Below are 26,775 nucleotides of genomic sequence, written 5' to 3'. Positions count from 1 at the left end.
TTCTCATGATATTATTATTCTTCTCCAGCATGCTAATAATTTCATCTGTGATGCCATTTTTGATATTATTAGAGTTGATGTTAGATTTATGTCTCTGGCTATCTTAGCCAGAAGAGCTTTATGGCTTAAGACTTGGAATGCTGATATGGCTTCTAAATCAACTCTACTTTCCATTTCTTTCCAGGGAAACAAATTATTTGGTTCTCAGTTGGATTCTATTATTTCAACTGTTACTGGTGGGAAAGGAACTTTTTTACCACAGGATAAAAAGTCTAAAGGTAAAAACAGGGCTAACAATCGTTTTCGTTCCTTTCGTTTCAACAAAGAACAAAAGCCTGATCCTTCATCCTCAGGAGCAGTTTCAGTTTGGAAACCATCTCCAGTCTGGAATAAATCCAAGCCTGCTAGAAAGGCAAAGCCTGCTTCTAAGTTCACATGAAGGTACGGCCCTCATTCCAGTTCAGCTGGTAGGGGGCAGGTTACGTTTTTTCAAAGAAATTTGGATCAAATCTGTTCACAATCTTTGGATTCAGAACATTGTTTCAGAAGGGTACAGAATTGGTTTCAAGATGAGACCTCCTGCAAAGAGATTTTTTCTTTCCCATGTCCCAGTAAATCCAGTGAAAGCTCAAGCATTTCTGAATTGTGTTTCAGATCTAGAGTTGGCTGGAGTAATTATGTCAGTTCCAGTTCCGGAACAGGGGATGGGGTTTTATTCAAATCTCTTCATTGTACCAAAGAAGTAGAATTCCTTCAGACCAGTTCTGGATCTAAAATTATTGAATCGTTATGTAAGGATACCAACGTTCAAGATGGTAACTGTAAGGACTATATTGCCTTTTGTTCAGCAAGGGAATTATATGTCCACAATAGATTTACAGGACTGCATATTCCGATTCATCCAGATCATTATCAGTTCCTGAGATTCTCTTTTCTAGACAAGCATTACCAATTTGTGGCTCTACCGTTTGGCCTTGCTACAGCTCCAAGAATTTTCACAAAGATTCTCGGTGCCCTTCTGTCTGTAATCAGAGAACAGGGTATTGTGGTATTTCCTTATTTGGACGATATCTTGGTACTTGCTCCGTCTTTACATTTAGCAGAGTCTCATACGAATCGACTTGTGTTGTTTCTTCAAGATCATGGTTGGAGGATCAATTTACCAAAAAGTTCTTTGATTCCTCAAACAAGGGTAACCTTTCTGGGTTTCCAGATAGATTCAGTGTCCATGACTCTGTCTTTAACAGACAAGAGACGTCTGAAATTGATTACAGCTTGTCGAAACCTTCAGTCACAATCATTCCCTTCGGTAGCCTTATGCATGGAAATTCTAGGTCTTATGACTGCTGCATCGGACGCGATCCCCTTTGCTCGTTTTCACATGCGACCTCTTCAGCTCTGTATGCTGAACCAATGGTGCAGGGATTACACGAAGATATCTCAATTAATATCTTTAAAACCGATTGTTCGACACTCTCTAACGTGGTGGACAGATCACCATCGTTTAATTCAGGGGGCTTCTTTTGTTCTTCCGACCTGGACTGTAATTTCAACAGATGCAAGTCTCACAGGTTGGGGAGCTGTGTGGGGATCTCTGACGGCACAAGGAGTTTGGGAATCTCAGGAGGTGAGATTACCGATCAATATTTTGGAACTCCGTGCAATTTTCAGAGCTCTTCAGTTTTGGCCTCTTCTGAAGAGAGAATCGTTCATTTGTTTTCAGACAGACAATGTCACAACTGTGGCATACATCAATCATCAAGGAGGGACTCACAGTCCTCTGGCTATGAAAGAAGTATCTCGAATTTTGGTTTGGGCGGAATCCAGCTCCTGTCTAATCTCTGCGGTTCATATCCCAGGTGTAGACAATTGGGAAGCGGATTATCTCAGTCGCCAAACGTTGCATCCGGGCGAATGGTCTCTTCACCCAGAGGTATTTCTTCAGATTGTTCAATTGTGGGGGCTCCCAGAGATAGATCTGATGGCCTCTCATCTAAACAAGAAACTTCCCAGGTATCTGTCCAGATCCCGGGATCCTCAGGCGGAGGCAGTAGATGCATTATCACTTCCTTGGAAGTATCATCCTGCCTATATCTTTCCGCCTCTAGTTCTTCTTCCAAGAGTAATCTCCAAGATTCTGAGGGAATGCTCGTTTGTTCTGCTAATAGCTCCGGCATGGCCTCACAGGTTTTGGTATGCGGATCTTGTCCGGATGGCATCTTGCCAGCCATGGACTCTTCCGTTAAGACCAGACCTTCTGTCTCAAGGTTTTTCCATCAGGATCTGAAATCCTTAAATTTAAAGGTATGGAGATTGAACGCTTGATTCTTAGGTCAAAGAGGTTTCTCTGACTCTGTGATTAATACTATGTTACAGGCTCGTACATCTGTATCCAGAGAGATATATTATATAGTCTGGAAGACTTATATTTTTTGGTGTCTTTCCTCATCATTTTTCTTGGCATTCTTTAGAATACCGAGAATATTACAATTTCTTCAGGATGGTTTAGATAAGGGTTTGTCCGCAAGTTCCTTGAAAGGTCAAATCTCTGCTCTTTCTGTTCTTTTTCACAGAAAGATTGCTATTCTTCCTGATATTCATTGTTTTGTACAAGCTTTGGTTTGTATAAAGCCTGTCATTAAGTCAATTTCTCCTCCTTGGAGTTTGAATTTGGTTCTGGGGGCTCTTCAAGCTCCTCCATTTGAACCTATGCATTCATTGGATATTAATTACTTTCTTGGAAAGTTTTGTTTCCTTTTGGCCATCTCTTCTGCCAGAAGAGTTTTCTGAATTATCTGCTCTTTCTTATGAGTCTCCTTTTCTGATTCTTCATCAGGATAAGGCGGGTTGCGAACTTCTTTTGAATTTTTACCTAAGGTTGTGAATTCCAACAACATTAGTAGAGAATTGTGGTTCCTTCATTATGTCCTAATCCTAAGAATTCTAAGGAGAAATCATTGCATTCTTTGGATGTTGTAAGAGCTTTGAAATATTATGTTGAAGCTACGAAATCTTTCTGTAAGACTTCTAGTCTATTTGTTATCCTTTCCGGTTCTAGGAATGGCCAGAAAGCTTCTGCCATTTCTTTGGCATCTTGGTTGAAATCTTTAATTCATCTTGCCTATGTTGAGTCGGGTAAAATTCCGCCTCAGAGAATTACAGCTCATTCTACTAGGTCAGTATCTACTTCCTGGGCGTTAGGAATGAAGCTTCGGTTGACCAGATCTGCAAAGCAGCAACTTGGTCCTCTTTGCATACTTTTACTAAATTCTACCATTTTGATGTATTTTCTTCTTCTGAAGCAATTTTTGGTAGAAAAGTTCTTCAGGCAGCGGTTTCAGTTTGAATCTTCTGCTTAGGTTTTTCATTAAACTTTATTTTGGGTGTGGATTATTTTCAGCAGGAATTGGCTGTCTTTATTTTATCCCTCCCTCTCTAGTGACTCTTGTGTGGAAAGATCCACATCTTGGTAGTCATTATCCCATACGTCACTAGCTCATGGACTCTTGTTAATTACATGAAAGAAAACATAATTTATGTAAGAACTTACCTGATAAATTCATTTCTTTCATATTAACAAGAGTCCATGAGGCCCACCCTTTTTTTGGGGTGGTTATGATTTTTTTGTATAAAGCACAATTATTCCAATTCCTTATTTTATATGCTTTCGCACTTTTTTTCTTATCACCCCACTTCTTGGCTATTCGTTAAACTGATTTGTGGGTGTGGTGAGGGGTGTATTTATAGGCATTTTAAGGTTTGGGAAACTTTGCCCCTCCTGGTAGGAATGTATATCCCATACGTCACTAGCTCATGGACTCTTGTTAATATGAAAGAAATGAATTTATCAGGTAAGTTCTTACATAAATTATGTTTTTTCTATGATTTTAGCCGGAGTAGTTAAGATCATATTGCTGTTTCTCGGCCATCTGAGGAGAGGTAAACTTCAGATCAGGGGACAGCAGGCAGATTAATCTGCAAAGAGGTATGTAGCAGTTTATTATTTTCTGACATGGAATTGATGAGAAAATCCTGCCATAACCGTTATATTGTAAACTCAGCCTTGAATGCAGTAGATGTAGCTGATATCAGGCTGTCATGTATGTATATTTTACACTTCAGTTTTCTGGGAAATGGTACTTCTCTGGCTTTTAAACTGTATACATAGACTTAACCTATTTTGCAGGGACTTGCAATAGGTTTTAAATGACAATTAATTATTGAGGTAAAACGTTTTTTTGCTGGCATGTAAAAACGTTTTTTTCTCTGAGGTACTGGGTGAAAAAATGTTTTGGGCACTTTTTTTCCACTTGGCAATAGTTTTGATTTAAATTAGAGCAGTTCACTGATCCCTCTCACTGTTATGTGTGTGGGGGAGGGGCCATTTTGGTGCTTTCACTATGTATCAGAAAAACTCAGTCAGAGGTTCATTTTCTTCCTGCATGATCCGGTTCATCTCTACAGAGTTCAGGGATCTCAAGAGTCTTTTTTGAGGGAAGTAATCATTCACTGTGCTGATTGTATTGACTGTGATATAAAAAACGTTTATTTGTGTATTTTTTTTCTGCTGCCTGGGTTAGTTATCATTTGCTGAGGGGAACAATCCTTTGCTAAAACTGTATATTCTGACAAAGATTGATGCTATAACTTAATTATTTTATCTGTTATAATATTTTCTTAAAGGCACAGTTCGTTTTCATATTATTTGTAAATTACTTTGAAAAGTATTTCCAAGTTGCTGTTTATTTGCTAGTGTGTTAAACATGTCTGATTCAGAGGAATATCTCTGTGCTATATGTGTTAATGCCAAAGTGGAGCCCAATAGAAATTTATGTACTAAATGTATTGATGCTACTTTAAAAAAATAGTCAATCTGTACAAATTGAACATATTTCACCAAACAACGAGGGGAGAGTTATGCCGACTAACTCGCCTCACGTGTCAGTACCTGCATCTCCCGCTCAGGAGGTGCGTGATATTGTAGCGCCGAGTGCATCTGGGCGGCCATTACAAATCACATTACAAGATATGGCTACTGTTATGACTGAAGTTTTGGCTAAACTACCAGAACTAAGAGGTAAACGTGATCACTCTGGGATGAGAACAGAGTGCGCTGATAATGCAAGGGCCATGTCTGATACTGCGTCACAGTTTGCAGAACGTGAAGACGGAGAGCTTCATTCTGTGGGTGACGGTTCTGATCCAAATAAACTGGACTCAGACATTTCAAATTTTACATTTAAGCTTGAGAACCTCCGTGTGTTACTAGGGGAGGTATTAGCGGCTCTGAATGATTTTAACACAGTTGCAATCCCAGAAAAAATGTGTAGGTTGGATAAATATTTTGCGGTACCGACGAGTACTGACTTTTTTCCTATACCTAAGAGACTTACTGACATTGTTACTAAGGAGTGGGATAGACCCGGTGTGCCTTTCTCACCCCCTCCTATATTCAGAAAAATGTTTCCAATAGACGCCGCCACACGGGACTTATGGCAAATGGTCCCTAAGGTGGAGGGAGCAGTTTCTACTTTAGCTAAGCGTACCACTATCCCAGTGGAGGATAGCTGTGCTTTTTCAGATCCAATGGATAAAAAAATTAGAGGGTTACCTTAAGAAAATGTTTGTTCAACAAGGGTTTATATTGCAACCTCTTGCATGTATTGCGCCTGTCACGGCTGCAGCAGCATTTTGGTTTGAGTCTCTGGAAGAGACACTTCAATCATCCACACTAGATGACATCACACACAAACTTAAATTCCTTAAGTTAGCTAATTCATTTATTTCAGATGCCGTAGTACATTTAACTAAACTTGCGGCTAAAAATTCAGGATTCGCCATTCAGGCACGCAGAGCTCTGTGGCTAAAATCCTGGTCAGCTGATGTTACGTCTAAATCTAAATTGCTTAATATTCCTTCAAAGGGCAGACCTTATTCGGGCCCGGCTTGAAAGAGATTATTGATGACATTACAGGAGGTAAAGGTCATGCCCTGCCTCAGGACAAGGCCAAAGCCAAGGCTAGACAGTCCAATTTTCGTTCCTTTCGTAATTTCAAAGCAGGAGCAGCATCAACTTCCTCTGCACCAAAACAGGAAGGAGCTGTTGCTCGCTACAGACAAGGCTGGAAACCTAACCAGTCCTGGAACAGGGGCAAACAGGCCAGAAAACCTGCTGCTGCCCCTAAGACAGCATGAATTGAGGGCCCCCGATCCGGGACCGGATCTAGTGGGGGGCAGACTTTCCCTCTTCGCCCAGGCTTGGGCAAGAGATGTTCAGGATCCCTGGGCGTTAGAGATCATATCTCAGGGATACCTTCTGGACTTCAAATCCTCTCCCCCAAGAGGGAGATTTCATCTGTCAAGGTTGTCAACAAACCTAACAAAGAAGGAAGCGTTTCTACGCTGCGTACAAGATCTTTTATTAATGGGAGTGATCCATCCAGTTCCGCGGTTGGAACAAGGACAAGGGTTTTACTCAAATCTGTTTGTAGTTCCCAAAAAGAGGGAACCTTCAGGCCAATCTTGGATTTAAAGATCCTAAACAAAATCCTAAGAGTTCCATCGTTCAAGATGGAAACTATTCAAACAATTTTGCCCATGATCCAAGAGGGTCAGTACTTGACCACAGTGGATTTAAAGGATGCTTACCTTCACATACCGATTCACAGAAGTCATTACCGGTATCTAAGGTTTGCCTTTTTAGACAGGCATTACCAGTTTGTAGCTCTTCCATTCGGACTGGCTACGGCTCCAAGAATCTTCACAAAGGTTCTGGGCACTCTTCTGGCGGTACTAAGACCGCGAGGAATTTCAGTAGCTCCGTACTTAGACGACATACTGATACAAGCTTCAAGCTTTCAAACTGCCAAATCTCATACAGAGATAGTACTGGCATTTCTAAAGGTCGCATGGATGGAAAGTGAACGAAGAGAAAAGTTCTCTCTTTCCACTCACAAGAGTTCCCTTCCTGGGGACTCTGATAGATTCTGTAGAAATGAAGATTTACCTGACAGAGGACAGGTTAACAAAACTTCAAAATGCATGCCGTGTCCTTCATTCCATTCAAGAGACCAGAAATTCTCTTCTATGGTGGCTTTATCAGCCACATCTGTCCAGGGGAATGCCATTCAGCAGGCCAGACTGGTCAATTGTAACAACAGACGCCAGCCTACTAGGTTGGGGCGCTGTCTGGAATTCTCTGAAGGCTCAGGGACTATGGAATCAGGAGGAGAGTCTTCTTCCAATAAACATTCTGGAATTGAGAGCAGTCCTCAATGCTCTTCTGGCTTGGCCCCAGTTAGCAACTCGGGGGTTCATCAGGTTCCAGTCGGACAACATCACGACTGTAGCTTATATCAACCATCAGGGAGGGACAAGAAGCTCCCTAGCAATGATGGAAGTATCGAAGATAATTCGCTGGGCAGAGTCTCACTCTTGCCACCTGTCTGCAATCCACATCCCGGGAGTGGAGAACTGGGAGGCGGATTTCTTAAGTCGTCAGACTTTTCATCCGGGGGAGTGGGAACTTCATCCAGAGGTCTTTGCCCAAATACTTCCACGTTGGGGCAAACCAGAGATAGATCTCATGGCGTCTCGACAGAACGCCAAGCTTCCGCGCTACGGGTCCAGATCCAGGGATCCGGGAGCGGTCCTGATAGATGCCTTGACAGCACCATGGACCTTCAGGATGGCTTATGTGTTTCCACCTTTCCCGATGCTTCCTCGATTGATTGCCAGAATCAAACAGGAGAAAGCATCAGTGATTCTAATAGCGCCTGCATGGCCACGCAGGACTTGGTATACAGATCTGGTGGACATGTCATTCTGTCCACCTTGGTCGTTACCTCTGAAACAGGACCTTCTGATTCAGGGTCCTTTCAAACATCAAAATCTAACTTCTCTGAAGCTGACTGCTTGGAAATTGAACGCTTGATCTTATCAAAGCGTGGTTTTTCTGAGTCAGTTATTGATACCTTAATACAGGCTAGGAAGCCTGTCACCAGAAAGATTTACCATAAAATATGGCGTAAATACCTATATTGGTGCGAATCCAAAGGTTACTCTTGGAGTAAGGTTAGGATTCCTAGGATATTGTCTTTTCTACAAGAAGGTTTAGAAAAGGGGTTATCCGCTAGTTCCTTAAAGGGACAGATCTCAGCTCTGTCCATTCTGTTACACAAGCGTCTGTCAGAAGTTCCAGACGTTCTGGCTTTTTGTCAGGCTTTGGCCAGGATTAAACCTGTGTTTAAAGCTGTGGCTCCACCATGGAGTTTAAACCTTGTTCTTAACGTTTTACAGGGTGTTCCGTTTGAACCCCTTCATTCCATTGATATAAAGTTGTTATCTTGGAAAGTTCTATTTTTAATGGCTATTTCCTCGGCTCGAAGAGTCTCTGAGTTATCAGCCTTACATTGTGATTCTCCTTATTTGATTTTTCACTCGGATAAGGTAGTTCTGCGTACTAAGCCTGGGTTCTTACCTAAGGTAGTCACTAACAGGAATATCAATCAGGAGATTGTTGTTCCATCCTTGTGCCCAAATCCTTCTTCGAGGAAGGAACGTCTTTTGCACAATCTGGATGTAGTTCGTGCCCTTAAATTTTATTTACAGGCAACTAAAGATTTTCGACAAACGTCTTCCCTTATTGTCGTTTACTCTGGTCAGAGGAGAGGTCAAAAAGCTTCTGCTACCTCTCTCTCTTTTTGGCTTCGTAGCATAATTCGTTTAGCTTATGAGACTGCTGGACAGCAGCCTCCTGAAAGAATTACAGCTCATTCTACTAGAGCTGTGGCTTCCACTTGGGCCTTCAAGAATGAGGCCTCTGTTGAACAGATTTGCAAGGCTGCAACTTGGTCTTCGCTTCATACTTTTTCCAAATTTTACAAATTTGACACTTTTGCTTCATCGGAGGCTATTTTTGGGAGAAAGGTTCTTCAGGCAGTGGTTCCTTCTGTATAAAGAGCCTGCCTATCCCTCCCGTCATCCGTGTACTTTTGCTTTGGTATTGGTATCCCAGAAGTAATGATGACCCGTGGACTGATCACACTTAACAGAAGAAAACATAATTTATGCTTACCTGATAAATTCCTTTCTTCTGTAGTGTGATCAGTCCACGGCCCGCCCTGTTTTTAAGGCAGGTAAATATTTTTTAATTTATACTCCAGTCACCACTTCACCCTTGGCTTTTCCTTTCTCGTTGGTCCTTGGTCGAATGACTGGGAGTGACGTAGAGGGGAGGAGCTATGAGGTATGTGCAGTACATTATTTTCTGGGAATGGAATTGACTAAGAAAATACTGCTGTTACCCATATGATGTAAGTACAGCCTTAAATGCAGTAGTAGCGACTGGTATCAGGCTGATAAATGTATGCGCAGTTGAGTTATTTTCTAGGGACTAGAATTTGACTGAGAAAATACTGTTAATACTGAAATAATGTTTAAGCCTTATCTGCAGTGGAAGCGACTGGTAGCAGGCTTCCGTAACTTCAAGGCAGGAGCAGCATCAACTTCCTCCGCTCCAAAACAGGAAGGAACTACTGCTTGTTACAGACAGGGTTGGAAAGGCAACCAGTCATGGAACAAGGGCAAGCAGGCCAGAAAGCCTACTTCCGACCCTAAGACAGCATGAAGACAGGGCCCCCTTTCCGGAGACGGATCTAGTGGGGGGCAGACTTTCTCTCTTCGCCCAGGCTTGGGCAAGAGATGTACAGGATCCCTGGACGTTGGAGATTATATCTCAGATACCTTCTGGATTTCAAAACTTCTCCTCCACAAGGGAGGTTTCATCTGTCAAGGTTATCAACAAACCTAGTAAAGAAAGAGGCATTTCTACAATGTGTACAAGACCTCTTAGTGATGGGAGTGATCCACCCAGTTCCGCGAACGGAACAGGGGCAAGGGTTTTATTCAAATCTGTTTGTGGTTCCCAAAAAAGAGGGAACATTCAGACCAATCTTAGACTTAAAAATCTTAAACAAGTTCCTAAGGGTTCCATCGTTTAAGATGGAAACCATTCAGACCATCCTACCCATGATCCAAGAGGGTCAATATATGACCACAGTGGACTTAAAGGATGCCTACCTTCACATACCGATTCACAAAGATCATTATCGGTACCTAAGGTTTGCCTTTCTAGACAGGCATTACCAGTTTGTAGCTCTTCCCTTCGGGTTAGCTACGGCCCCGAGAATTTTTACAAAGGTTCTGGGCTCACTTCTGGCGGTGCTAAGGCCACGAGGCATAGCGGTGGCTCCGTACCTAGACGACATTCTGATACAAGCGTCAAGTTTTCAAAATGCAAAGTCTCATACAGAGATAGTTCTAGCATTTCTGAGGTCGCATGGGTGGAAAGTGAACGTGGAAAAGAGTTCTCTGTTACCACTCACAAGGGTCCCTTTTCTAGGGACTCTTATAGATTCTGTAGAGATGAAAATTTACCTGACGGAGTCCAGGTTATCAGAGATTCTCATCAGTAGCTCAGTGCATGGAAGTAATCGGCTTAATGGTCGCAGCAATGGACATAGTGCCATTTGCGCGCCTATATCTCAGACCGCTGCAACTATGCATGCTAAGTCAATGGAACGGGGATTACTCAGATCTGTCCCCTTTGCTAAATCTGGACCAGGAGACCAGAGATTCTCTTCTCTGGTGGTTGTCACGGGTTCATCTGTCCAAAGGAATGACTTTTCGCAGACCAGATTGTAACAGATGCCAGCCTACTAGGCTGGGGAGCAGTCTGGAACTCCCTGAAGGCTCAGGGATCTAGAATTAAGAGCAATATTCAATGCTCTTCTAGCTTGGCCTCAGTTAGCAACACTGAGGTTCATCAGATTTCAGTCGGACAACATCACGACTGTGGCTTACATCAATCATCAAGGGGGAACCAGGAGTTCCCTAGCGATGTTGGAAGTCTCGAAGATAATTCGCTGGGCAGAGTCTCACTCTTGCCACCTGTCAGCGATCTACATCCCAGGCGTGGAGAACTGGGAGGCGGATTTTCTAAGTCGACAGACTTTTCATCCGGGGGAGTGGGAACTTCACCCGGAGGTATTTGCTCAACTGATTCGTCGTTGGGGCAAACCGGATCTGGATCTCATGGCATCTCGCCAGAACGCCAAGCTTCCTTGTTACGGATCCAGGTCCAGGGACCCGGGAGCGGTGCTGGTAGATGCACTAGCAGCCCCTTGGGTTTTCAACATAGCTTATGTGTTTCCACCTTTTCCGTTGCTACCTCGACTGATTGCCAGGATCAAACAGGAGAGAGCATCGGTGATTCTGATAGCGCCTGCGTGGCCACGCAGGACCTGGTATGCAGACCTAGTGGACATGTCGTCCTGTCCACCATGGTCTCTACCCCTGAGGCAGGACCTTCTAATTCAGGGTCCTTTCAACCATCCAAACCTAATTTCTCTGAGGCTGACTGCTTGGAAATTGAACGCTTGATTCTATCAAAGCGTGGGTTTTCGGATTTGGTTATTGATACATTAATACAGGCTCGGAAACCTGTTACCAGAAAAATTTACCACAAGATATGGCGTAAATATTTATATTGGTGTGAATCCAAGAGTTACTCATGGAGTAAGGTTAGGATTCCTAGGATATTGTCTTTTCTACAAGAGGGTTTAGAAAAGGGCTTATCCGCTAGTTCACTAAAGGGACAGATTTCTGCTCTGTCTATTCTTTTACACAAGCGTCTGGCAGAGAATCCAGACGTCCAGGCTTTTTGTCAGGCTTTGGCTAGGATTAAGCCTGTGTTTAAAACTGTTGCTCCTCTGTGGAGCTTAAACTTGGTTCTTAAAGTTCTTCAGGGTGTTCCGTTTGAACCCCTTCATTCCATTGATATTAAGCTTTTATCTTGGAAAGTTCTGTTTTTGATGGCTATTTCCTCGGCTCGAATAGTCTCTGAGTTATCTGCCTTACATTGTGATTCTCCTTATCTGATCTTTCATTCAGACAAGGTAGTCCTGCGTACTAAACCTGGGTTTTTACCTAAGGTTGTTTCTAACAGGAATATCAATCAAGAGATTGTTGTTCCATCATTATGTCCTAATCCTTCATCAAAGAAGGAACGTCTTTTGCATAATCTAGACGTGGTCCGTGCCCTGAAGTTCTACTTACAGGCAACTAAAGATTTTCGACAAACTTCTTCTCTGTTTGTCGTTTACTCTGGACAGAGGAGAGGTCAAAAGGCTTCGGCTACCTCTCTCTCTTTTTGGCTTCGTAGCATAATACGCTTAGCCTACGAGACTGCTGGACAGCAGCCTCCTGAAAAAATTACAGCTCATTCCACTAGAGCTGTGGCTTCCACCTGGGCCTTTAAGAATGAGGCCTCTGTTGAACAGATTTGCAAGGCTGCAACTTGGTCTTCACTTCATACTTTTTCCAAATTTTACAAATTTGACACTTTTGCTTCTTCGGAGGTTGTTTTTGGGAGAAAGGTTCTACAGGCAGTGGTTCCTTCTGTTTAATGTTCCTGCCTTGTCCCTCCCATCATCCGTGTACTTTAGCTTTGGTATTGGTATCCCATAAGTAATGGATGACCCGTGGACTGAACACACTTAACAAGAGAAAACATAATTTATGCTTACCTGATAAATTTATTTCTCTTGTAGTGTGTTCAGTCCACGGCCCGCCCTGTCTTTTTGAGGCAGGTTCTAAATTTTAAATTATAACTCCAGTCACCACTGCACCCTATAGTTTCTCCTTTCTCGTCTTGTTTCGGTCGTATGACTGGATATGACATGTGAGGGGAGGAGCTATATAGCAGCTCTGCTTGGGTGATCCTCTTGCAACTTCCTGTTGGGAAGGAGAATATATCCCATAAGTAATGGATGACCCGTGGACTGAACACACTACAAGAGAAATAAATTTATCAGGTAAGCATAAATTATGTTATATCCATATGCATATTATTTGTAATGTATAATTTAGATGGCATTACTGCATATAGCTTTGTGGTTTTAAAGGGCCAGTCAACGTTGTTATAACTGTTACATAATCCTGCACTATGCACAGAATTTAGTAACATTAACCTAGCGAACTCTGTATAAAAAGGTGGCATATTAAAGTTATAATACCCCCCCCCCCCCTTTACTTACCTTCTCTTCCTCGCCATCAGCTGCTGTACCCAGCACAGGAGCTCACTACATGTAGTTTAAAGGCGCCATAAGGCATGCTGGGATTAGACAGCGTGGCCATGATGTGGGGGGTTAAAACTTTTACTGTGCCTCTCTTACTATAGCATTACATTGTGCAGAATTATGTAGCATTAAAGGGACAGTCTTATCCATCAATGTTATTGTTTAAGAAGATAGATAATCCCTTACCAATTCCCCAGTTTTGCACAGCGAACATGGTTATATTAATACACTTTTTTTACTTCTGTGATTACCTTGTATCTAAGCTTCTGCAAACTGCCCCCTTATCTCAGGGATGTTATTTAATGACTTGCATTTTAGACAATTACTGCTGTGTCCTGCACAACTCCACGGGAATGAGCACAATGTTATCTATACGGCACACATGAATTAGCAGTCTCTTGTAAAAAGCTTATAAAAATGCATGAGATAAGAGGCTGTCTTTAGTGGCTTAGAAACAGGCAGATATGTAGAGGTTTATAAAGTATATTGATATACTGTTGGTTGTGCAAAACTGGGGAATGGGTAGGTAGTAAATGAGTTATCCATCTATCTTTTTAAACAACAATAATTTTGGTGTAGACGGTCCCTTTAATAACTATTGACTGGCCCTTTAAGGAATTCTTTGCATTTTTATGGGCTGTACGGCCTGTATTTTTCAGAATGATAATTGCATTCTCCAGTTTTAATGCACAGATTATAAATATATAAAATATAACTTATTAAATAAAATATTGGACTTGTCACGCAAGCAAAACAAAATTGTCCTGTGTGAATGTTATTAGAATGAGTCATGGTAATGAAGGTGAAATAATACTGAAGGCCACAAGAGGGAGATGATGCACCTCATTCCTTATATGTCAGATATGTCAGATGTTGTTTCACAGGGTCAGCATCTTTTTATGTTCGGTGCTGAAATCATACTATAAGGTGCCAGTTGTATTTTTTAAATCAGTTTTGATAATTAACTAACAATTAAAATGTAATAAAAATTGATGATTCAATTTAAAGAACAAATCTCAGAACCCTGTTCCTGCAACTCCTCTGACAGTCTCATTCCCATGTCAAATCAGACCCTTGGTCCAGCAACCCCTCTATTAGCCCTATGTCTGCATTGTGTATTTCTTCAATTAAAGACAGTGTTGCAAAAGTTCTGCACACATTATGCATTTTTAAAATAACTGAAGCTGTAAATAGGCAGTTTTTTCATTTGTTGTGCCCTTTTTTAAAGCTCTTTGTTCTCTACTGAGGCCATTGCAGGATGAAAAGAGCTGTGTAGTGATCAAACAATCATATTGTAGAATGTAGCCACTTAGATATGTGAAGCCTGGAGTTTGCACTGTGTTGGTAGGTTGCTAGTATCCGTGATGTTCAGCCATTTATGCTCTCGGAAGAATGGGCTTACGGCATATGCATTCAGTGTTTGAAAGCTCTATACTTAGCAGGTGCTAATAGTCCCAAAACATTATTAAAGTGATAGGAAAGTTAAACTTGCATGATTCAGATGAAGCACACCATTTTAAGACACTTTTAAATTCAGTTCAGTTTTCAAATGTGCTTTATTCTCTTAGTATCCTTTGTTGAAAATGAATACACACATATCCTACTCTATTGAGAGCTAGTTGGTGATTGGTACCTGCACACATTTGTTTCTTGTGATTGGTTGACTAGATGTGTACATCTAGCTGCCAGTAGTGTAATGCTGTTCCTTCAGCAAAGGATAACAAAGGAATGAAGCACATTTGATGATAGAAGCAAATAAGAACGTTGTTTAAAATTGTATGTTCTATCCAAATCATGAAATACAATTTTGGGGTTTCCTGTCCTTTTTAAGCTAAATGTAAGTCAGTAGATTCAACCGTGAGGCAATTCAGTTATGATGGTTAGGCTTTATGTATGCTGAGGTGTATGTGGGGTTTGCTTATTAATTATCTGGTTTGAATGTGTGACTGGGCAGCGAGTAGATTGTAAACAGTAGACAGATAAGCTGCACACGTTCTTGTAATCTTAGCAAAGCTGTTTCATTGTGCTTATCCCAGGCTTTTCATTTTGTATTGTTTTGAGTGTAAGTAATAAGCTGTAACTTTAATATAAAATATTTCCTATTTTATTACACATACGGTACACATTTTGTATACACAATGCTATATTTAGCACATTAAAACTAGTATCCTTTGCTTCCTTAAATATGTCACTACAATAAACCCTGTATTTTACTGAACATATTAAAGGGACACTGAAGCCTTCGTTCTATTGCTATCTTTATTTGAAAAAGGCATCTAAGCTAAGGAGCCAGACCATTTTTGGTTCAGTACACTGGAACACACTTGTTTATTGGTGGATGAATGTATCCACCAATCGGCAAGAACAGCCCAGGTTGTTTACCAAAAATGGGCTGGCATCTAAACTGTCTTGATTTTCAAATAAAGATACCAAGAGAACGAAGAAAAATTGATTATAGGCGTAAATTAGAAAGTTGCTTAAAATTGCGTGCTCTATCTGAATCAGATTTTTTTTTTGGGGTTCAGTCTTATTCCTATATTATGCCACACATTTTAGCATCTGGTGATATGTGTGTGTGTGTGTGTGTATATATATATATATTATATATATATATATATATATATATATCTATATATATCTATATATATATATATATATCTATATATATATATATCTATCTATCTATATATACATACACACACACAAACACACACGTGTTTGTGAATGAAAACCAGTGTCCTTTTGTATGTAAAATATCCTATGACCATTAGAATTCTAGAAATGTCTGTGCTTAACAATCAAGGGGCTGAATTTTTGTTTGTATTTGGTAACATATATCGGGATGTTTTTAAGGCAAAGATCCATACAATCCTGAATGTCCTCTGTCTTTTTCTGCAGGAATAATTGGTGGCAATGTCCCTAGACCAACCATGCAGTCTGGAGATTGGGCTTCACAGGCATCCTCAATAAGAGCCTCTGGCCCCAGTACGGGAGGTCCTATGAGCAGACCAATTCAAGGCATGATTCGTAGCCCAACATCGAGCACTCCGATGAGACCCAATACCCAGAGTTGCCCGAGACAAATGATTCAGTCTCCAGTTATGAATATAGGTAAGAATAATCCAACTGAGCTCATTGTAATGTGTTTATATTTCTGCCGTTAGTATGCTAAACTAGTTGAGTAATTTTTAACAAATTCTAAAAACAATTGCTTTGCATTTGTGACACTACATGAATCAGGAGATGTTTCTTAACCATCCACTTGAAGATTGATCTCAAACAAAACTCATTCAAGAGTAAACCCCACCTTCTATTTGGTGTTTTAAGTTTGTTTGATAGGTTGCTCTCTTGAGTTCTGCTCTCTCCCCCCCCCCCCCCCCCCCCACACACACACACACACTATGTGAAAGACCTTGAAATTAAATGTTTAAAGGATTCCCTGGAATCTTAATGCCTGGCCTCAAATTCTTCATAATTGGTAGCAAATTACAGAAGCCTGTCCTTTACGCAAGTCTGATCAGACCATAAATTAACTTTATCAGGCTTATGGTAAATAGGAAGGTAGAATGCTTACCTGTTCATGGGGGTATGTCTGATATCTCTGCGGAGGGATGTTAAAAGAAAAAAACTCAAGAAACCAGAAGTCAGAATGTATTTCTAACCTAACTTGTATTAAAATGAGTTTCAGAGTATTTGGAGATCCTTCCAATTTCCACTTAAAGGGGCACTAAACCCACATTTTTTTCTTTCATGATTCAGATAGTGCAGGAAATTTTAAGCAACTTTCTAATTTACTCCTATTATATTTTTTTATTTATTCTCTTGCTATTTTTTTTTTTTTTTTTTAATGCAGGCATCTAAGCTGAGAAGCCAGTCCATTTAGATTAAGCACCCTGGATAGAGCTTGCCAATTGGTGTCTAAATGTATCCACCAATCAGCAGGTGCTACCCAGGTGCTGAACCAAATATGGTCCGGCTCCTAAGCTTACATTGTTGCTTCTTCAAATAAAGATAGCAAGATAACGAAGAAAAATTGATAATAGAAGTAAATTAGAAAGTTGCTTAAAATTGCATGCTCTATCGGGAAAAAAGTTTGTACCCTGGGAGTAAGGAGGGACTAAGCAAGGAAATATTTCCAGCTTCAGTTCTAAGCCTAGTTGAGTGCATCTGTTTTTTTTTTTGTGTCCATCTGAATCATGAAAGAAAAAATTTGGGTTTAGTATTCCTTTAAAGATGATTGATTATTAAAGGGACACTGAACCCACATTTTTTTCTTTCGTGATTCAGATAGAGCATGCAATTTTAAGCAACTTTCTAATTTACTCCTATTATCAAAATTTCTTCATTCTCTTGGTATGTTTATTTGAAAAGCAAGAATGTAAGTTTAGATGCCGGCCCATTTTTGGTGAACAATCTGGGTTGTCCTTGCTGATTGGACAGCACCAATAAACAAGTGCTGTCCATGGTGCTGAACCAACATTTTGCTTGCTACTTAGCATAGATGTAGTCTTTTTCAATTAAAGATAGCAAGAGAGAAGAAAAATTGATAATAGAAGTAAATTAGAAAGTTGCTTAAAATTACATGCTCTATCTAAATCATGAAAGAAAAAATTTGGGTTCAGTGTCCCTTTAATGGACCCAAAGTAAGATCACAGGCCCCTCTTTCATTGTATATTACCTGTATGCAAAGTGATCTACAACGGATGGCAACTTAACCAACCATTCAAAGCAAAGATTTGTTTCTCCCCAGCGTAATAAACATTCCACTTGAGGAGATTTCTTTTAGTGCCAGCATACTGCACACTTTCAGTCTTGCCCCGTGCTCTTCATGAAAACCAAAGAATACCTTCTAGTCCCAAACACTTAAAGATCAACTTCATAGAGGTCTCACTCTTCTTTCCTTCCCCTGGATGCACTTCCAGTAGAAGACCGCCTATCCCTCATTTAGGGCATAAGGTTTAGGCTTTGTGTCTGGCAGGTGGTTTAAGATATTGTTTTCTTTAAGTAATAATGCATTTTACTTTCCCCCTCCCGATCATGAATGTTTTTCTAAAAATGTCCTTCAGATCTTAAAGTGAAGGTCAATTTTGACGAACGAGTGCCCGGTTTTTAATAATTTTATTAAAATTAACAAGGGCACTTTAATTCATCAAAATTGACATTTCAAGCGTTTTCTTAAAAAAACTTACCTTTTAATATTGAAAGCTGCTCCATCGATTCCCCCGGCCGTCGGAAGCCTCTGCTTACGTCAGAAATTACAAACCCGGCTTCCTCCAATCACGGAGTTCCCCCCAGGGGATCATGGCCTGAGTGAACGTCATGATTGGATGAAGCCGGATTCGTCATTTTGGACCCGCGAAGAGGACTTGCGACGGGCAGAGGAAGCGCTGCAGCAACTCTCAGGATTAAAAGATAAGTTTTTGAAGAAAACGCTTGAAATGTCAATTTAATAGGATTGTTAAAAACCGGGCACTAATTCGTCAAAATTGACCTTTACTTTTATCTGGTTTTACTGAACTCTGATTCTTCTTCACATGGAAATTTTAGTCATCCCCTTGCACGATTAAGGATGAGCAAGGTGGGGGAAACAATAGTTTTGCTTTTTTATAACATTTCTCTGATTTTCAGACTCCTAACCAAGCCCCAAAATTTTAGGAGAATACCGACGTACACCTACTCCAGCTTGCTTCTGTTTGTGTAAAGGGTCTTTTCATATGCAGGGGGAGTGTCTCATATTTCCCACTTGCAGTGGGTGTTCCAGTAACCTTTTAAACAGAGCTAAACTGGAAGCTTCTAAGTTTTTAAACGGTTTTATACTGGATTTTTATATCTGTATCAGTATCTGTGCATATTAATCTTTATAGTAGTGTCTATTACATGCGGTTATATGAAAATTGGTGTATACTGTCCCTTTTAAGATAGGGATTTAAAGGCAAAATCTTTTTTTTGTACACATTAAAGATGTGCTTTAAATTAAGTCATTTGAGGATTAAAGGGACACTACAAATTGTGTTCCCAACATTTTACCTGCTGGAGTGTATTATAGAACTGTATCATCAACAGATGCATAATAAAAAGACAAGGCAATAGTTCTTACTCTGAATCTTTAATAAGCAGTAGGTTTTTTTTCCTGAAAAATTTAAAAATGTTTGCAGCCCCCTGTATCATGTGACAGCCAACAACCAATCACGGACTCATATACATATACACTTTTAACTCTTGCAGATGTTGAGTAGTTGCTGGTATCTTAAGAAAGTGTGCATATAAAATCTGTGCCCAATTTGATAATGGAAGTAAATTGAAAGTCTCTTAAAATTGAATGTTCTATCTGAATTATGAAATTGTAAAAAAAATTTCTTTCATGTAATTGGCAAGAGTCCATGAGCTAGTAACGTATGGGATATACATTCCTACCAGGAGGGGCAAAGTTTCCCAAACCTCAAAATGCCTATAAATACACCCCCCACCACACCCACAATTCAGTTTTTACAAACTTTGCCTCCTATGGAGGTGGTGAAGTAACTTTGTGCTAGATTTCTACGTTGATATGCGCTTCGCAGCATGCTGAAGCCCGGTTTTCCTCTCAGAGTGCAGTGAATGACAGAGGGATGTGAAGGGAGTAGTATTGCCTATTGAATGATATGGTCATCCTATCGGGGATCTATTTCATAGGTTCTCTGTTATCAGTCGTAGAGATTCTAATCCTACCTCCCTTTTCAGATCGACGATATACTCTTATATACCATTACCTCTGCTGATTTTTGTTTCAGTACTGGTTTGGCTATCTACTATATGTAGATGAGTGTCTTTTGGTAAGTAAGTCTTATTTTATTTATGACACTCTCAGCTATGGTTTGGCACTTTATATGTAAAGTTCTAAATATATGTTTTATACTTATATTTGCCATGATTCAGGTTAATCAGTATATTTCCTTCTTTCAGACTGTCAGTTTCATTTTTGGGAAATGCATAAAAATAAAAAAAATTCTTACCTGGAAATTTTTCATTTGACTTTATTTCTAAATTGCAGGCTGTTAGGCTCGCGGGTGCAAAAAATGCTAGAATTTATTGAGTCATTTTTGGCGCGAGACTTTTTTGGCGCTAGAATTAGGTTTGTTTGACGTCTATGATGTCATTTCCAGCGTCGTAGTTGACGCCAAGAGTTTTCACGTAGTTGCGTCATCTATGACGCTCATGTTTGTTGCAGACGGTTTTTGGCGGCAAAAAATTGTCAATTGTGGGCGTCGTACTTGGTGCCAGTTTTTTTGACATTATTTAAGTCTTTTTGCTTCTGGTTACCAGAGGCTTATTCTGTTTGCATTTTTTCCCATTCCTGAAACTGTCATTTAAGGAATTTGATAATTGTGCTTTATACGTTGCTTTTTCTATTACATATTGCAAGATGTCTCAAGCTGACCCTGTATCAGAATCTACTTCTGGAAATCTGCTGCCTGATGTCGTTCTACCAAAGCTAAGTGCATTTGTTGTAAACTTATGGTAACTGTTCCTCCGGCTGTAATTTGTGTTAGTTGTCATGATAAACTTTCAAAAGCAGACAATATTTCCATTAATAATAATCCATTACCTGTTGTTGTTCCTTCAACATCTAATGTTCAGGATATTCCTGTTAATGTAAGAGAACTTGTTTCTAATTCTTTTCAGAAGGCCTTGTCTGTTATACCACCTTCTAATTAACGTAGAAAGTCTTTTAAAACTTCTCATAAATCAGATGAATTTTTAAATGACCGCCAACATTCTGATTTATCCATCTCTGATGAGGATCTATCTGGTTCAGAAGATTCTGCCTCAGATATTGACACTGACAAATCTTCATATTTATTTAAGATGGAGTTTATTCGTTCTTTACTAAGAGGTGTTCATTGCATTAGATATGGAGGAGTCTAGTCCTCTTGATACTAAAACCAGTAAACGTTTAAATTCGTTTTTTAAACCTCGTAGTTATTCCAGAGGTTTTTCCAGTTCTTGATGCTATTTCAGATGTAATTTCTAGGGAATGGAATAGTTTGGGTACTTCATTTACTGCTTCTTTAAGGTTTAAGAAATTGTACCCTTTGCCGGCTGATAGATTGGAGTTTTGGGAAAAAATCCCCAAAGTTGATGGGGCTATCTCTATCTACTCTTGCTAAACGTACTACTATTCCTACGGCAGATAGTACTTCTTTTAAAGATCCTTTAGATAGGAAGCTTGAATCTTTTCTAAGGAAGGCTTATTTATGTTCAGGTAAACTTAGGCCTGCTATTTCTTTGGCTGATGTTGCTGCAGCTTCTACTTTTTGGTTGGAGGCTTTAGCACAACAAGTACCAGATCATAATGTGTATAGCATTGTTAAACTTCTTCAACATGCTAATAGTTTCATTTGTGATGCAATTTTTGATATCATTAGAATTGATGTCAGGTATATGTCTTTAGCTATTTTAGCTAGAAAAGCTTTATGGCTTAAATCTTGGAATGCAGATATGACTTCTAAGTCAACGTTGCTATCTTTCTTTCCAAGGTAATAAATTATTTGGTTCTTAGTTGTATTCTATTATTTCAACTGTCACTGGGGGGAAGGGAGCTTTTTTGCCTCAGGATAAAAAATCTAGGGGTAAATTTAGGGCTGCTAACCGTTTTCGTTCCTTTCGCCAGAATAAGGAACAGAAGCCTGACCCTTCCCCTAAAGGAACAGTTTCCAATTGGAAGCCTTCTCCAGTCTGGAATAAATCCAAGCCTTTTAGAAAATCAAAACCAGCCCCCAAGTCCGCATGAAGGTGCGGCCCTCATTCCAGCACAGCTGGTAGGGGGCAGATTACGATTTTTCAAAGATGTTTGGATCAGTTCAATTCAAAATCATTGGATTCAGAACATCGTTTCTCAAGGGTACAGAATAGGTTTCAAGGTAAGACCGCCTGTGAGAAGGTTCTTTCTCTCACGCATTCCAGTAACCCCAGTAAAGCCTCAGGCTTTCCTGAAATGTGTTTCAGACCTGGAGTCATCTGGGGTAATTGTGCCAGTTCCATATCTGGAACGGGTTCTGGGGTTTTATTCAAATCTGTTCATTGTACCAAAGAAAGAGAATTCTTTCAGACCAGTTCTGGATCTAAAAATTTTGAATCGTTATGTAAGAATACCAACATTCAAAATGGTGACTATAAGGACTATTCTGCCTTTTGTTCTGCAAGGGCATTATATGTCCACAATAGATTTACAGGATGCTTATCTTCATATTCCAATTCATCCAGATCACTATCAGTTCCTGAGATTCTCTTTTCTAGACAAGCATTACCAGTTTGTTGCTCTTCCTTTTGGCCTAGCAACAGCTCCAAGGATCTTCTCAAAGGTTCTCGGTGCCCTTCTCTCTGTAATCAGAGAGCGAGCGGGGTATTGCGGTGTTTCCTTATTTGATATCTCAGTCTTTACATTCTGCAGAATCTCACACAAATCAACTTGTGTTGTTTCTTCAAGAACATGGTTGGAGGATCAATTTACCAAAAGGTTCATTGATTCCTCAGACAAGGGTAACCTTTTTGGGATTCCAAATAGATTCAGTATCCATGACTTTGTCTTTAACAGACAAAAGACATCTGAAATTGGTTTCAGCTTGTCGGAACCTTCAGTCTCAGTCATTCCCTTCAGTAGCTATGTGCGTGGAAGTTTTAGGTCTCATGACTGCAGCATCGGACGCGATCCCCTTTGCTCGTTTTCACAAGACCTCTTCAGCTTTGTATGCTGAACCTTTGGTGCAGGGATTATACAAAGATATCACAGTTGATATCCTTAAATCTCAATACTCGACTTTCTCTGACTTGATGGTTAAATCACCACTGTTTAGTTCAAGGGGCCTCTTTTCTTCGTCCAACCTAGACTGTGGTTTTAACAGATGCAAGTGTTTCAGGTTGGGGAGCTGTCTGGGGATCTCTGACAACGCAGGGGGTTTGGAAATCTCAAGAGGCGAGATTACCAATCAATATTTTGGAACTCCGTGCGATTTTCAGAGCTCTTTAGTTCTGGCCTCTTCTGAAGAGAGAATCGTTTATTTGTTTTCAGACAGACAATGTCACAACTGTGGCGTATGTCAATCATCAAGGTGGGACTCACAGTCCTCAGGCTATGAAAGAAGTATCTCGGATACTTGCATGGGCGGAATCCAGCTCCTGTCTAATCTCTGCGGTTCATATCCCAGGTATAGACAATTGGGAAGCGGATTATCTCAGTCGCCAGACTTAACATCTGGGAGAATGGTCTCTTCACCCAGATGTGTTTCTTCAGATTGTTCAGATATGGGGGCTTCCAGAAATAGATCTTATGGCTTCTCATCTAAACAGGAAACTTCCCAGGTATCTGTCCAGATCCAGGGATCCTCAGGCGGAAGCAGTGGATGCGTTGTCACTTCCTTGGAATTATCAACCTGCTTATATCTTTCCGCCTCTAGTTCTTCTTCCAAGAGTGATTTCCAAAATCATGATGGATCGTTCGTTTGTACTGCTGGTGGCTCCAGCATGGCCACGCAGGTTTTGGTATGCGGATCTTGTTAGGATGTGCAGTTGCCAACCTTGACCACTTCCGTTAAGGTCAGACCTTGTATCTCAAGGTCCGTTTTTCCATCAGGATCTCAAATCATTAAATTTGAAGGTATGGAGATTGAACGCTTAGTCATAGAGGTTTCTCTGACTCAGTGATCAATACTATGTTGCAGGCTCGTAAATCTGTGTCTAGAAAGATTTATTACCGAGTTTGGAAGACTTACATTTCATGGTGTTCTTCTCATAAATTCTCTTGGCATTCTTTTAGAATTCCTAGAATTTTACAGTTTCTTCGGGATGGTTTGGACAAGGGTTTGTCCGCAAGTTCTTTGAAAGGACAAATCTATGCTCGCTCTTTTCTGTTTCACAGAAAAATTACTAATCTTCCTGACATTCGTTGTTTTGTTCAGGCTTTGGTTCGTATCAAGCCTGTCATTAAGTCAATCTCTCCTCCTTGGAGTCTTAATTTCGTTTTGAGAGCTTTACAGGCTCCTCCAATTGAGCCTATGCATTTTCTGGACATTAAATTACTTTCTTGGAAAGTATTGTTTCTTTTGGCTATCTCTTCTGCTAGAAGAGTTTCTGAATTATCTGCTCTTTCTTGTGAGTCTCCTTTTCTGATTTTGCATCGGGATAAGGCAGTTTTGCGGACTTCATTTAAATTTTTACCTAAGGTTGTGAATTCCAACAATATTAGTAGAGAAATTGTTGTCCCTTCGTTGTGTCCTTATCCTAAGAATTCTTTGGAAAGATCTTTGCATTCTTTGGATGTGGTAAGAGCTTTGAAATATTATGTTGAAGCTACTAAAGATTTCAGAAAGACTTCTAGTCTATTTATCTTTCTTTCATGTAATTAACAAGAGTCCATGAGCTAGTGACGTATGGGATATACATTCCTACCAGGAGGGGCAAAGTTTCCCAAACCTTAAAATGCCTATAAATACACCCCTCACCACACCCACAAATCAGTTTTACAAACTTTGCCTCCAAGGGAGGTGGTGAAGTAAGTTTGTGCTAGATTCTACGTTGATATGCGCTCCGCAGCAAGTTGGAGCCCGGTTTTCCTCTCAGCGTGCAGTGAATGTCAGAGGGATGTGAGGAGAGTATTGCCTATTGAATGCAGTGATCTCCTTCTACGGGGTCTATTTCATAAGGTTCTCTGTTATCGGTCGTAGAGATTCATCTCTTACCTCCCTTTTCAGATCGACGATATACTCTTATATTTACCATTTCCTCTACTGATTCTCGTTTCAGTACTGGTTTGGCTTTCTACAAACATGTAGATGAGTGTCCTGGGGTAAGTAAGTCTTATTTTCTGTGACACTCTAAGCTATGGTTGGGCACTTTATTTATAAAGTTCTAAATATATGTATTCAAACATTTATTTGCCTTGACTCAGAATGTTCAACTTTCCTTATTTCCAGACAGTCAGTTTCATATTTGGGATTATGCTTTAATTATCATATTTTTTCTTACCTCAAAAATTTGACTTTTTCCCTGTGGGCTGTTAGGCTCGCGGGGGCTGAAAATGCTTCATTTTATTGCGTCATTTTTGGCGCGGACTTTTTTGGCGCAAAAATTCATTCCGTTTCCGGCGTCATACGTGTCGCCGGAAGTTGCGTCATTTTTTGACGTTATTTTGCGCCAAAAATGTCGGCGTTCCGGATGTTGCGTCATTTTTGGCGCAAAAAGCATTTAGGCGCCAAATAATGTGGGCGTCTTTTTTGGCGCCAAAAAATATGGGCGTCGCTTTTGTCTCCACATTATTTCAGTCTCATTTTTCATTTGCTTCTGGTTGCTAGAAGCTTGATGTTTGGCATTTTTTTCCCATTCCTGAAACTGTCTTATAAGGAATTTGATCTATTTTGCTTTATATGTTGTTTTTTCTCTTACATATTGCAAGATGTCTCACGTTGCATCTGAGCCAGAAGATACTACAGGAAAACCTCTGCCTGCTGGATCTACCAAAGCTAAGTGTATCTGCTGTAAACTTTTGGTAGCTATTCCTCCAGCTGTTGTTTGTATTAAATGTCATGACAAACTTGTTAATGCAGATAATATTTCCTTTAGTGATGTACCATTGCCTGTTGCAGTTCCCTCAACATCTAAGGTGCAGAATGTTCCTGATAACATAAGAGATTTTGTTTCTGAATCCATAAAGAAGGCTTTGTCTGTTATTTCTCCTTCTAGTAAACGTAAAAAGTCTTTTAAATCTTCTCTTTCTACAGATGAATTTTTAAATGAACACCATCATTCTGATTCTTTGGTCTCTTCTGGTTCAGAGGATTCTGTCTCAGAGATTGATGCTGATAAATCTTCATATTTATTTAAGATGGAATTTATTCGCTCTTTACTTAAAGAAGTACTAATTGCTTTAGAAATAGAGGATTCTAGTCCTCTTGATACTAATTCTATACGTTTAGATAAGGTTTTTAAAGCTCCTGCGGTTATTCCAGAAGTCTTTCCTGTTCCTAATGCTATTTCTGCAGTAATTGCTAAGGAATGGGATAGATTGGGTAATTCATTTACTCCTTCTAAACGTTTTAAGCAATTATATCCTGTTCCGCCTGACAGGTTAGAATTTTGGGACAAAATCCCTAAAGTTGATGGGGCTATTTCTACCCTTGCTAAACGTACTACCATTCCTACATCAGATGGTACCTCGTTTAAGGATCCTTTAGATAGAAAAATTGAATCTTTTCTAAGAAAAGCTTATCTATGTTCAGGTAATCTTCTTAGACCTGCTATATCATTGGCTGATGTTGCTGCAGCTTCAACTTTTTGGTTGGAAACTCTAGCGCAACAAGTAACAAATCGTGATTCTCATGATATTATTATTCTTCTCCAGCATGCTAATAATTTCATCTGTGATGCCATTTTTGATATTATTAGAGTTGATGTTAGATTTATGTCTCTGGCTATCTTAGCCAGAAGAGCTTTATGGCTTAAGACTTGGAATGCTGATATGGCTTCTAAATCAACTCTACTTTCCATTTCTTTCCAGGGAAACAAATTATTTGGTTCTCAGTTGGATTCTATTATTTCAACTGTTACTGGTGGGAAAGGAACTTTTTTACCACAGGATAAAAAGTCTAAAGGTAAAAACAGGGCT

The 26,775-nt window shown here is 40.0% G+C and overlaps 1 protein-coding gene across 6 annotated transcripts in view; it reads left to right on the top strand.

Moving 5' to 3' along the window:
- The window catches only part of NCOA2 (nuclear receptor coactivator 2), an 884,149-nt gene that overhangs the window by 775,318 nt on the left and 82,056 nt on the right, over nt 1-26,775 (top strand). For all 6 annotated transcript variants that reach the window (XM_053715109.1, XM_053715110.1, XM_053715111.1 and 3 more), the window contains one exon: nt 16,038-16,250. In XM_053715109.1, the coding sequence (XP_053571084.1) occupies nt 16,038-16,250 (213 nt within the window). The remainder of the gene's footprint in view (nt 1-16,037; nt 16,251-26,775) is intronic.

Source organism: Bombina bombina, chromosome 5 (genome assembly GCF_027579735.1).
Source record: "Bombina bombina isolate aBomBom1 chromosome 5, aBomBom1.pri, whole genome shotgun sequence".
Classification (NCBI taxonomy): Eukaryota; Metazoa; Chordata; class Amphibia; order Anura; family Bombinatoridae; genus Bombina; species Bombina bombina.
This window is presented reverse-complemented; position numbering and strand designations above follow the sequence as displayed.